Here is a 14253-nt window from a genome sequence, read left to right on the forward strand (position 1 = left end):
TCATTTTGGAGATTTGCTCATTTAAAAACTTTCTAAATTTGTGAAATGTTACAATATCTTTGAATATGACAATAAAAAAATATTTTACTAATCTTTATATATATAGTTACGATTTTAATAATGAAATAATAATTCAAAAATATATATATAGAAGAAGATACAAATACATGTGAAAGTTTGAAATAATTTATTTAATGAAAAAAATATACCAAAAATATATTATGTTTTAAAAATTGATACACATATGTATATTATAATATATATCAATTTATAATTGAAAACAAAATGTTTATATAAAAATAAATGAAATAAAAATTCGAGATCTAGTTTTGATTTAAAAAAAAAATAAAAAACAGACATATTTTAATGAGGGGAAGCAAGGGACGGTTCTTAATAAGCATGTGTAGTCGTTTGGTTCTGTTCTTTCTCTCTCTGGATCAAAGTAGTAAACTTTTGCTTCGGATTTAAGTTTAACCCATCTCTCACCTTCCCTTGCAATCAAATCTCCAACCAAATTAATCTCTCTGGGCAATTCTCACTCTTATTCTCCGACAGAGAACAGTCTCGACCTTCGTCTTAAGTTGAGCCTAGGTCGATAGGGCTTCTCACGCTGATGATTCTTCTTCTTGTTCATCGTCATCACCTTCTGCTTTTGTGGCTTTTGTGTGATCTAATATATCTATCGTGGCTTCATCTCTCCTATTTTTAAGCAAATAAGTAACCTTCCATCTTCTCTTTCTTACTCCATCTATTGTAGTCTGATCTGTTGATTGTGTAGTTCTGTAGTTCTGTTCTGCTTTGGTGTTTAATTCCTCTTTGCAAGCAAGTAATATTCTATTGGAAACTTGAGAGTTTGGGTTTGTAAAGTTCGTGCGATCGTCATTGTTACTTTAATTTTCTAATTACTCTGTCAAAGGTCAGAACTTTGCTTCAACCCTTTAAGCGACCACTATTCTGTGAGTTTAGACTTTTAAATGTTACTAGACTTCTGTACTTATACTTCCTGTATTCAAATGTACAAGCGAGATATGATGCTTGTCTTTTGATATGGACCGTGCAGGAGTATGATGTCGAGGATTCAATACCGCTGGTCCAGCCATCCCTATGTTACACTGCACCTGAATTTGTGCGCAGCAAAAGTCCTTCAGCTGGAGCTTCGTCAGACAGTTTCAGTTTTGGATGCATTGCCTATCATTTGGTTGCTAGGAAACCGTTGTTGGATTGCAATAACAATGTCAAGATGGTAACTCTCAATACCCTCTGGTTTTGATTTATCGTCTCATGCTTTGTATCTTCGGAATTTGGTTTTGCAACCAATCATCTTGCCAATGTTTCTAACTATAGCACAGTCTCAGGTAACTTTAAATTTGATAATCAGTCTCCCATGTGTTTCTTCACTAGATTGTTGTTGATATATTGATCTCAGTGGTTTCTAGATAAAACTTGTTTTCCTTATTATTTACTCTACTTGTATCCGAGCTCAGCAAAGGTTCTCCTTTAACTTTTTAGTTGTAACAAATGGTGTATGTTGTTATTTCTCAACCTGTAACTTTGTACAAAACTTTGAAGTTTCCTTGACCAACCTGATAATTACATTTACAGGATAGGAATGACTTTGAGTTGACAACACTGCCCGCTCTTGTTCCTCTTCTGAGTACTGAAAGCTTTGAAAGCTTCCATATTGATGTTAGACTGGCTTCTCTATGTTTCCGAATACCAGTTCTAAATATGCATTGAAATCACTTTTCTTTTTGTTTTCTATTGCATACAGGGTAAGATCCTTGCTTGACTTATATTTTTATGTAATTTTTCAGACTGATAGCGAGCATCTTGTATCGCATGTTCTCCCTTTGCTTCTCCGAGCCTACAATGATAACGATGTCCGCATACAGGAGGAAGTTCTTAAAAGATCAACATCTGTCGCTAAGCAACTCGATGGTCAGGTAATGCTCAATGCTTTCTTCTTATGTTTAATTATAAGAATCTTTCTGTCCAGAAGGATAGATTCAATTTCAATCTGTGGCTTGCACATAGATAGTGTCACACACGTTTAGGCTTTTAGTTATTTTATCTTTCTTTTTTTGTTTCTCTCTTGTCTTGCAGGTTGTGAAGATTCATAATAGAGAACACAGTGGAGGAAAAGATTCTGAAGCTTCAAAAGAAGAAGGAACTTGTGTTTGAAGGGTAAGTAAAAGATTCTCTACTTTTGTTGGTTTTGATTTCTGAACATAAACTATTGTTGATAAGAAGTTATCATGAACACACTTTGTGTTCACTTACAGGACCGTTGGTGGTTCTCAGGAGGCTATAGGAAAGTTGACAGCGGAAGATATGTCTTGTACTCGCTTGTGTTGTTGTAATGAAAGTGTCACGGACTTTGTATGTTTTTGTAAGTACTAGTATTCACATGTCTTAGAAACTTGTATAAATGAAACTAGTATTCACAAGTTCTCAAGTTACTTCTTCCTTCTCAATTAACTTTTTTCTTGAAAACAAGTTTGTTTATTCTCAAGTTACTCCTTCCTTCTCAAGTTCATTAAGGGTTAATCAAGTTCCTACTCAAGTTCTTTTTTGAAAATAAGTTTGTAAACAAATTTCCTTCTACTTGTGTTTAAATTTTTTATAAACGAGTTTCTTTCATAGATATCCATATAAATATTGCCAAAATTCAAGATAGACAAATGCATCAACAATTTAAAGTTAATTTAGTTGAATATATGACGTAAATTTAGACGCGATGAAGACAACAACTGAGTTCGGAGGCTTCTTTCAAATTATTTTCGTTTATTTTACTAATCTTTATTTTTATGTTTTTATTTAAAATCTATGTTTAAAATGTTATCGTTTACTATATTTTATTTAATCAATAAATTTTAAGTTTAATAAAAAAATGTTTAATATTTTTTTTAAGAACCCTTAAATAAGAAACTTGCATTGGACCACACAAATATACTCATCTATTAACTAAGTTTCTTAAACTCACTTTTCCAACTAAAAAATATTAAAAAAAGATTAAGTGCCCTTAAGTGTCTCTCATAGATAATGATGCTCTAAGAGTTTATTGTTTAGAAAAAGAAAACGCTAAAACTAGTTGTATTAGGGAATCCACCGTTGGAGTCTTTTACAAAAAAAAATATCAAACATTTAATTAGTGAATCTTTCAAAAAAAACTTAAAAATTAACCAGTGGCGGTAGTCTAATGGCGCTTGAGTGAAATAAAAACCAAGTAAGGCAAAACTTTAGTTCGATTTCCGCTGGCTAACCGAACTGCCTTAAATGGTAAGAATGCATGGCTGCTGCAGGTCTCGTGGGATTAGTCGTTTGATTTCGGTCTCGGGATCTCCACGGTTATCGAAAAAAAACTGAAAAATTTAGCTTGAGTTTTTCAATATTTTGATAGACTCTCCATTCAAATATTTAATATATGCAAGTGACTTTTTCTTGAAAAATCTTTGATGGGATGGCCATAGATAGATACTGAGCTAATACTGTGGTGAGATATCATATTAATATATTTTTTTCTGGTGAGAATTCACGATTAGAGATTTTTAACGCGGACGTTGGGTAGATACTGGGATAACACTGTGGGGTCTCCTTGACTCAGCGATGTGTGTGTAATGGCGCGCCAACCATTCAGTTCTATCCAATCACTGGTAGCCGGAGTCCCAAAGCTTAGTCGGAGAAGGAGGTCTTGGGTCTTAGAAGAAAAAAAACATAAAACAAGACGGATTCGTTGGCAGCGAAGATAAGAAGTTGAGAATGATCTTGAAAATCATGCACTGTCGGCCACCATATTTATTTTTTTAATCTTAAATTTTATTAATACGAAAGCATAATATCTGAATACAAAGCTGGAGATAACCAGAGATGTTAATATGAGCTCAACCTAACAGGGTTAGCCCTAACCCTGCAAACCCATTTGTAACCCTAACCCTCATTTTTTAAATAGGGTTGGCCCTAATAAGACTAGAGTTTAAATTCTAACCCTATTATTTTGATTCACACAACTATTATACAATATTTAATAATGTTTTTCACAAAAAAAAACTTAGAGTCAAGTTTCCTCGTAAAAAACTAAACAACGAAATTTTCCGTCGAAACCGCAAAATCGAGTTTTCAACTAAAACAACAAAATCGAGTTTTCCCTCTAAAAACGCAAAATCGAGTTTTTCGTCAAAACTTCAAAATCGAGTTTTTCCGCCAAAAACTCAAAATCGAGTTTTTCGCCAAACCTCAAAATCGAATTTTCCCGTGAAAACGTAAAATTAAGTTTTTACTGGAAAACCCGTAAAACTCAATTTCACGATTTTGGCGGGAAAACTCGATTTGCCGGTTTTGGAGGGAAAACTCGATATTGCGGTTTTAGTTTTGGCGGAAAAACTCGATTTTGCGGTTTCGGCGGAAAAATTCGATTTTCCGGTTTCGGCGGGAAAACCCGATTTGTCATTTTCAGCGGAAATCTCGTTTTTTGCTGTTTCAGCGGGAAAACGCGATTTTGTAGTTTTGGCGGGAAAACTCGATTTTGTGGTTTTGAGGGGAAAACTAGATTTTGCTGTTTCGGCGGGAAAACCCGGTTTGCCGGTTTCAGCGGAAAACTTGATTTTACTGTTTTGGCGGGAAAATGCGATTTTACAGTTTTGGCGGGAAAACTCGATTTGCCGGTTTTGGCAGTAAAACTCGATTTTGCGGTTTTTACGGGAAAACTCGATTTTGCGGGTTTGGCGGGAAAACTTGATTTTGTGGTTTTGGTGGAAAAAACACATTTTTTGTTTTTTGACAGAAAAACTTTATTTTTAGTTGTAGAGCAAAAACTCGATTTTGCGATTTTGGGAGAAAAACTTTTGATTTTGATGTTCAACAAATTGGAGGAAAGAATCATATTATATCTAAATTTTTCTAGTTTTATCTTTAAAATTTAAGAACAAAAATAAATGAAACATTTTTCTCAATTAAATGAACTAACCCTGGTACCAGCCCTAACCCTTGATTATAATAGGGTTAAAATAGGGCTTGGTTAAAATAGGACTGAACTTATAATAAACAAAAGAGGGTTGGGCCCTAACCCTGTACTTAACGTCCCTAGAGATAACTACCATTTGCTTCTTTCACCAACAGTGAAGAACAAAAGAGACTGCACCCACAGCCCCAAATATTTCTCATCATTTTTCATATTTTATTTATTCTTTAATTTATCTGTTAAGAGATTCTCTTATTGACTAGATTTGTCTATTCAAAATAACCAAACCAAGTCAGAACCGAGTCGAGATCAAAACCGATACCCAAATATATAAAAATATTAACTATATATATATAACATAACCAAATATATACTTGTAAGTTCAAAATATATTAAAAGTATCTAAAATATTTTTAAAACTAAATTATTATGAACTACCCGAAAGTATCCGAATATTTATAAAGATATACATTAATATTATGTACTACCAATATTAGATACTAGTATTTTAGGGTGTCAATAATTGAGTAGTCAATGACTTGGAAATGCGTCTGTAAAATTTAATCGAAATCTTTGTAAACTCGTCTGAAAAAAATTAATCAAAATCATTGATCCGGTAACCCAAACACACTCAACTTAACCAGACCCAGACGAGTTTCAAGATCCAAACAACATTGATACTCTACTTTACTATGACTAACTTATGCTTTGTAGACGTCGTGATTGGCATGTTAAGAGCCTCGATCCCGAGGAACAAAGACGAGCCCAAATTGCTATTTGGAATCCTATGTTGAGAAAAGTCAGATGGATAGAGGGATGTTTGGTGGCTAACACTATCTTTGGGGTTGGCTACAAGACTGGCTGTGAGGGTTTCATGATTTTGAACTTTAGAATCCAATTTTGAAAAAAGTAAGATGGATCAAGCCTCGCAATGTTTGGCTCGTTACAATATCTTCGGGATTGGATACAAATCTTACGGTGATAGTTACATGATTTTGAAGTTTTCTGATAGCCGGTTTAATTTTTTGATGGTGAAACACTGGTTGAGATCTATGAGTTCAAAAAAGATTCATGGATGGCTTAATTTAAACAAAACACAAATACAAGACTCAAAAACATAAATAATAAACCTTTTGGCCAACATTTTTTGGGTTTCACTCAGTAAACTTAATAACTAAATCGGCTTGATAAATTTGAACAAATGTTGTACACCATAACTAATGCATTCTCCAATTTTCACTTTAAATTAAACAATATCTCAACTTTCCATACATAAACGAAAAGATATATCTAAGCAAAAAATCAATAGATATTTATTCATGTTTACTGTAGGCTAAATGTATTTCATCCATTGCATGGATCAATGTATCGTCTTCAATTAATTTGTTTTGCATGGATTCAAACATTCCAATAAGTTTCACAAAATTTTGTTAGCATGTTAATAGAGATGAAACACATAATAATAGTATTTTTACAGTTTCTCCATATAACTTTTTTGATACCTATAATTTTTTATATACCATTTCTAAAAGAATCAACCACTATGATCCGGTAATAAAAACATTGAAGGTAGCATAACTTTGTCACAAGCTTGATTGCCTTGGAGGTAGCAAATGCTTAAGGTTTCAGTATCTAATACTAACTTTAAGTTTCCGCTGCTATAATTGTGCTTCAAAGTCATTAGTTTTGTAATGATTTTTTGGTTTCACCCTATATATAGTTGGTGTAATTCGAAACTGTGCAGGTGGATCTAATTTCTGAGAGTACTTGTCTCGATTTATTCTGGAACACATAAACTTTTTTCAGCTGCATGGCTGCTTTATCCTTTAACAAAAACAAATAAATATAATCTGGAATGAGCTATATGGATAATTCTCTATTATGTTTTTGTATTTTACAAGTCATCACATTTGATTTGCATAAACACATCCTTTGCAGGAAGAATGAAAAGAATATGCTTAGTGATTTGATATTTTTATCGTTTTTTTCAAAGTGTGGTATTTTTTTTTGAAATTTAAAATGATATATGTGATTTAATAGTATAGATATTTATTGAACAATGTGTTCTCATTATTAAAATGTAGTAAAATATGAATTGTTTTGTGAAATGAAAATAAGTTTCTCTTATTATATATTTGAATTATTGTTTTAATCTTCAAACAATCAAAGACAACATTCTGCTTGATTCTGAAAACAAACAAAAAGTTGTTATGTAGTAATTCATGAATCAATTCGGTTTATAAATACAAAGAGTAAAAACATACATTGCAAATGAGTAGCAATGACCAACAACGTTAACATATTATTTACCAAGACTTTTACAGTGAATGTACAATGTTCAAGCTTGTCTCCAATGTATATATGATCCATGTAATGAGTCAGAGATGTCAATCCTTGAGGAAAGGAAGACGAGTAACTGTATTCCCCATGCTATCATCTGCTGCTTTCTTCGGAGAAGAAGATGGCAACATCTTTTTGGTGGATCGACGAGGGAGTATCTGAAGACGCGGGTTAAGATGACTGACAAGATTCTCCACCGTGAGTTGATAACTCTCTACCAGCTTTAATTGTTGGACTATTATGTATGACCGTCTTAGAAGAATCTCCATTGGTTCACCTCCTAGTATGACTATGTATTCTATTGCTAGATGGACCTCTTACGTTACAGAAACATAGATATTATCAGCAAGTATTATCGTAAGTGTTGGAACCCTATTGAGCCTTTTGTAACACGAGAATGTATAAATCCTAGTGAACTAAGATATGGTAGTTTTACCTCGAGGGCATCAAGTTCTTCTAAATTGGGTTTGCTCTCTGGAGCATCATCGTTGATCTCCACCTACATAGAAAGGGTTGGAGAGAAACTCTTGATGCTTGTTTAGCCACTGCACAACAACCGCACACAAAAAAGGCTCATAAATGCTCCAAGAGACCCCCAAGTTAATTTTTTAGATACATTGTGAAGAAACTCGTGGATCCGCTTGGCTTCTCCAGAATCACTAGGTTTACTAGCAAGTTTTTGAGTTCTTGAATAGGACTTTTCATGTTTACACTAACTAGTTTTATCCTCACTTGTACTGAAGGGTAAAAGATACTTATACCCATAGGGTTAACTAATCTAGACTTAGTGTTTAGAGTTGAGGGGTGGGGTAAGTTTTTGGAATGTGAAATTTAGAATTCTAATAAATATATAAATAAACACTTAAAAATATATAAAAACATAAAAAAAATAGTTTCAAACATAATTTTTGATTTTCAAAAAGAAATTTTGAAAAAAGGAAAATAAATTCAAAAAACAAAATAAAAAATAAAAAAATTTATTAAAAAAATCGAATTTGAAAAAGTATAATTCAAAATTATAAATATTAATTTGTAATATTATTTTTTATTTTAATTTTTTTTAATAAAGACTTATTATATATATAGAGAATAACGGTATACGAGTTTTTTGTCACTTAATGAAGAATATATTTTTAAAATATCTCTTTAGTGGTGGTAAAGATGAAAAGTGGTATCATGAAAGTGACAATCATGAAATTTCCCCTATATACCTTAGACACATTAGACAATTCCGTAATTTTTATATAAAGAAATAATAAAGAATATTAATAATGAATTTATGGTTAGTTTAATAAAAAAACTTATTATATAATTAGATTGACCAACATATTTCTCTAAGGATTCTAAGAATCATCGTAGTGATGACACGTGGTTACAAAAAGAATTGTAATGTTTCTCAATTAATATATAGAAGATATGAGTCATATAGTATAGTAAAGTAGAATCTCTATAAATTATAAATGTTGGGACTTTAAAATTTTATTAATTTATATAGATATTAATTTACAAAAATTTCCTTAGTTACATTTCTTATTTTAAGATATATTTATTCTAAGATGAGAAAAATATTTGATTTTAGTGTATATACATTAATTGTTATTTTTTGAAAGTTTGACATTTATATTAATTTTAGTATAGTACAAAGTGTATATAATATATATTGGATAGAACTTAAATGTGGTTTTAGATATAATATTACTAAATCTCATCAAATATTTATTAAAGTGTTAAGAAGATTCAATTGTGAATATAAAATATAAAATATAATAGTGGGTTCTTATTTATATAAAATATGTATATATATATATTATTAATTTATAATTTTAATGGGATCATATATTTACATAGAATTTTCTAAAAAAATTATTATCTTATTATTTTATCCATTTGTGTCAAATTTTGAAGTGACCCAAGTTGGGACTAGTGCAATTTATTAATTTATCGAGTATTAATTTATAGATGTTCTACTACATATGCCTAATTATTCAATTCAAACACAAATATTCAACACAATAAAAACATGCCATATCTTTTTTTACTCCATTATTTTACGCTGGATATATATATAAAATAGCTTAGATTTTAGTAATGAATGATATTGCTTGGTGACCAAGTTTTTAAAAATTGCATAAATTTTGGATATCTATCACAATAGTGATTGATATCTAATTTAAAAATATCAAGTAGATTATGAATGCAAAAAAAGGGTTGGTTTAACAATATACTTGGAAGTTGGAATAACAAAGGAAATTTGAAACTTACAATAAAATATATATTGTAAATTCATAGCATTTAAGCTACTATTTTATGTATGAACATAATATCACATATATATAACAGTGAGTTAAAATTCATATGTCATCGTTATATTAAGATTTGTATTATTTGTATCATTGTATGTATGTTGGGGTTTTATTAGTTTAAAGTTAGATTTTTGTGGTTAAGGGTATTGATTTTCGTGGTTTAGGGTATGTGTAGATCTTTTCTACTTCATATTGTAGAATGACATCTGAATAATTATAATATAAGGTATCGTTAAGTAATCATTTTAATAAACATTAAACACTTTCACAAAAAAAACATTGGTTGAATGTGATTGGGTGTAAAAAATTTGTGACATATGATTGGATGAATAAAAGCTTGTCGAATGTTCAAATGCTGGGATATGATTGGTCTTGAAAAGTGATGACATCTGATTGGTTTAATTTATAGTTGTCGGATTTATGTTTATTTTAAATTCAAAAAAGTAACTACGTACCGTTGTAAATAACTTGGAAAAGCAACACATAATTCTATTATGAATTCCGCTATAAACTAGTTTTTGACTCGCGCTTTAAAAGCGCAAAATTATCTATTTAACAATATTTTTTAATGGCATAAAATGTGTACCTAAATTTTATATAATGTGTTTGTAACATTATTTAATAGTTGTTTATATGCTTTGGAGGATCAATATCTAAGAAATTTTAATTTTTTAAAATACTTATTATTATTTTGCAGAATTTAAATTGAACTCAAAATGGATATACTAAAACGTTTAATATGAAAAAGAAAATTCAGCTTATTGGACCCAAATCATATCCAAGATATGAAAGATTTATTGAGCTTAAAAAATATATTTTGTTTATTTGTTTGAATATTTTTGGATCTATTTTTTGAAATATAAAAATATTGAAACCATAATTTTGAAAATCATATAAAATATATTTGTGTGCACAGTCGGTTACATTATATCAGATAAGATTGTTGCCTAAAACTATTTTCAAGAATCAAATAATTGATTGAAAAATATAAAAGATGCCATAATTATAAGAGTGTATCTATTTAAGGTGATTTTTAAAAAAAAATATAGAAAAAGCAAACATTAATGAATAACATGCCATTGTAAATAATTCCAATATTAAGGGCATAATACTATGAGGAATTCTGGTTTAATAGTGTAGATATATTGTTGGTTCTCTTATTTACATATGTGTTTGTTTCCATTGGCACAACTATAGAGATATTATCAACCCACTGTTAGAAGGAATCGAAAATAATAGATAGTTCTTAATGTAATGGACGGTTTATTTTGATTCCCACTTATCATATCGTGTTGAAGAATTATTAGAGTGGGAAGAGATTAATATCTTTAGTTCTTTACGTATCATAGTAACTGGGGGACAATACATCGGCAGATGAAAAAGAGACCAACAATACATATATTAATTAATTGTAATATTACATTATAACAAATATTATATTATGAGAAACTTTGGCTAGAGACTATATAAATGCAGATTCTCCTAGCTTTGCTGTAAAAGGTTCGAGCAAGAATGAATAACACTTATCAATCGCTCTTTTGAGTAAGTGTATAATTCCAAGTTATGAAAAACAATGTTAAAGCCGGAATTAACAAAGCTTCTCTATCTGTTTTCTAGAAACCGAGTTTTTTTAGGATAAATACGCAAGTTAGGAGAAGATAGAGTTGAAGAAAGAGTCTTCATTTCAGAACCAAAGATTAATCTCCCTACACGACAAAAGCAAGGATCATGTGTAAGTTAAAGAATCAAACAAATCATTTTTTCTTAATCTCAAACAACATTTGCGTGCTTTCGTCCAAAAAAACAACAACATTTGCTTGCTAATAGTCATATATAAAGTGAAAATATGCGACGTCAAAAAAAGGGGTGAAAATATGGCAAAAGACCTTGAACAAAAATATGAATCTAGTATTTTAGCATGTCAGAGAATTAAAGTTATTCTCATCAGCAAAGTGTTCATACCAAAAGGTCCACAGAAGAAATTTTTTATTTCTCAAGTCGTTGCCCTTCCAGGATTTGTAGAATCCGAATGGGTTATCAGCTGAGATGATGTTGAAACCCTATACAAAGATTTTATGTCCTCCACCATCTTCTCTTTCTCCTCGAGACGGTAGGAACATCTTGGAAGGACTGTGGCCGTCTTTAAACACTTTGAGTTTGCAAGGATGTATTCCACACATTCTCTCTCTTGTCTTCTTCTTCCCCCAAACTTATCCCACACAAAGATTTCGAGATGGGCCAACAAGCATCCCGGTACAGATCTTTGTTGGTTCCACGAAAGTGGGAGGTCCTCGTAGTAAAGACCCACACCCTGAAAATCAACAAGGAAGAATAATAAACTAATTTTACTATAAACTAATTGTTTGATGGATAGGGAGGAAGTTACTTACGTAGCTGATCGTAAGAACTTTTAGTATAGGGGAGTTATGTAGGAAAAGCATAAGTGGTTCTAATGAACAGTACTCTGAGTAACCTGGCCTTAACTCTGAGAAACTTGGTTTAAAAAGATGCAGTTTAAACTTCATGAGCCGAGGGAAATTAATGGCGCTAAAACATTCAACCTGCAGTTGAATTACATTGAACAACATAAGCATAACAACACATCAAAGAGAGCATCACATATAGGAACAAGAAGGATACTCAAAATAGTTACGTCCATCAATCTCAAATGGAGACTCCCGACAGAGGAAAAAGATCTCAGAAACTTGTCATTTGGCTGAGGAACCAAGTGACCAACATAAGCCGTTTCAAGGTGAGGCATGTTCTGGATCGAGCCAAGGTCTCCATAATCAAATATACTAAGGTGTTGTAATCCAGGGGAATCTAAAACCAAGGGCATAGCAGAATATCTTTCGTGATTGTCCGTGTATGTAAAACTCTTTAAAGAAGGAACTTTCACAATGAACCTTGTCACATTGTCACTATAGTATCGGATCACATGCAAATAACTGAGCGCAGGGCAATTCGCTAGAAGCCTAGCATGAGAGCTTTCATCATTAAACACAACATTGAGAAGGGCCAGCGTCTGAAGCAATGGAAAGCAAGCTAGGGAAGGAACATCAACGACGAGAGCACTACATGATAGAGTCAGATTCACTAGCGTTTTGGAGGTGTAAAAGTTCGATGGTAGCAGCAGGATCTTTGGTTGAGATGGTAAAATAAAGGATGGTATAATAAGAGATATCTCTCGAACGTTGTGGTCAACAGCGTATGAGACGCACTTTCCAACATCTGCATCGTCCGTAAACTGGCGTTCAGCTTGAATATGCATGCTTTCTAGTACAGGTGCTTTGTGGAGTTGCAAAGACTTGTCAACTAAGCGCCAAAGGTTCTTTCCCCCTTCTTTGCTCGTATCCTCGTATTCAAGTTTAGGCACCATCGTCCAGACCAAAGCCCATCTTTTGGACAAAACCATGGTTGTCACGGCATCTTTTGTCGGGACTTGAGACAATATATTCACCAGCAAATCGTCATGCAACGCACTGATCCTGTCTATGCGAGGCATTTTTTTAAGTTTTCTGAGAACAAAGGGGATGATGATATTTGCACCAAAAAAAAACAAAGGGGATGATGAGCTGCACGAAGAAGAAAACCCTAATCTTCATAAAAGTACAAGTTTATAAAAGTACAACTTTTTGCTTACTTGTATAAACTTATCATTATCTAAATTAGAAATATATCTTTATCCCCCCCCCCCCAAAAAAAAAACATAAGAAAAAAATAAAGGAAGAAGAGCAAAAGAAAAGAAAGAAGAGAGAACAGAGAACAAGAGAGTAGCATTAACTATAAAGGGATAGAAACCAAAAGTACAATTCAAGAAGAGAGGCAGCCGCTGGGCGAGACAGAGACAGAAGTCTATCACGCATAGCTAGATCCACCACATGGAAGTCTATCACGCATAGCTCGATCCACCACAAAAATTATTGGGGTTTTGTTCAAAAGATAAATATAATAATTGAGGTTATATACAGTTTTCTCTATTGATATATTATTTATTGATCCACGAGAAAATCCACACAAATGTAAATGTAATGCAATTAGTGTGTATGAAAATATTTTTTTGTCAAAACATCAGTTTATTTTATTGTTTGAGGAATCTCGTCAGTTTATAAAATCTCATTCATATAATATTTCTTAAATTTCCTTTTTAACTCTTTGCTTACTTGTATAAAACTCATCATTATCTAAATTGGATACATCTTTGTCCCAAAAAAAAAAGAGAAAAATAAAATAATTGGGGTTATACATTCTCTATTGATATAATTTTTTATTGATCCACGAGAAAATCCACACAAATATGTAAAGGTAATGCAATGTATGAAAATATTTGTTTGTCAAAACATCAGTTTATTGTTTGAGCGATCTCGTCAGAGGTATCATCTTTAATATGAAGCTTAAATGAGAATCAAAGAACAAACCAAGAGGTGATTAAGCAGAGGTGATGAAAAACAAAAACAAAAACAAAAAGACACATGTGCTGGAAGACCCATTAAGACAAGCTACATGAAAGAATCAAATCATACAAGGAACTAAGGAAGTCTCACTAAAAGAGAAATGTCCAGAAATAAATGAATATCCAACCTAGGGCTGGGCAAAAAAAGCCGACGAAGAATCGAATCGAACCGAAATTCGAAAAGGTAGTACCAAATCCGA

At 31.8% G+C, this 14253-nt stretch overlaps 2 protein-coding genes across 7 annotated transcripts; one reads left to right on the forward strand and one right to left on the reverse strand.

Moving 5' to 3' along the window:
* The first annotated feature begins 376 nt into the window (after positions 1-376).
* Positions 377-2459, forward strand: LOC106343630. Of its 6 annotated transcripts, XM_013782897.1 has the most exons (6): positions 377-717; positions 1061-1355; positions 1603-1686; positions 1815-1943; positions 2104-2184; positions 2283-2459. In XM_013782897.1, the coding sequence occupies exons 2-5, from the start codon at positions 1329-1331 to the stop codon at positions 2179-2181; spliced, it is 318 nt and encodes a 105-aa protein (XP_013638351.1). In that variant the 5' UTR covers positions 377-717; positions 1061-1328; the 3' UTR covers positions 2182-2184; positions 2283-2459. The 6 variants fall into 6 exon arrangements, 1 of the variants encoding a protein (XP_013638351.1); XR_001269987.1 differs by having other exon boundaries at positions 377-956; positions 1061-1243; positions 1603-1943; XR_001269989.1 differs by lacking the exon at positions 1603-1686.
* A 9045-nt stretch (positions 2460-11504) lies between these two features.
* LOC106295192 (putative FBD-associated F-box protein At1g05080) lies at positions 11505-13156 on the reverse strand. Its single transcript, XM_013731027.1, has 3 exons — positions 12254-13156; positions 11991-12161; positions 11505-11911 (listed from the first exon to the last, which is right to left on the reverse strand). The coding sequence occupies exons 1-3, from the start codon at positions 13103-13105 to the stop codon at positions 11594-11596; spliced, it is 1341 nt and encodes a 446-aa protein (XP_013586481.1). The 5' UTR covers positions 13106-13156; the 3' UTR covers positions 11505-11593.
* Between the last annotated feature and the right edge of the window lie 1097 nt (positions 13157-14253).

Source organism: Brassica oleracea, chromosome C5 (assembly GCF_000695525.1).
Source record: "Brassica oleracea var. oleracea cultivar TO1000 chromosome C5, BOL, whole genome shotgun sequence".
In the NCBI taxonomy this organism is placed as follows: domain Eukaryota; kingdom Viridiplantae; phylum Streptophyta; class Magnoliopsida; order Brassicales; family Brassicaceae; genus Brassica; species Brassica oleracea.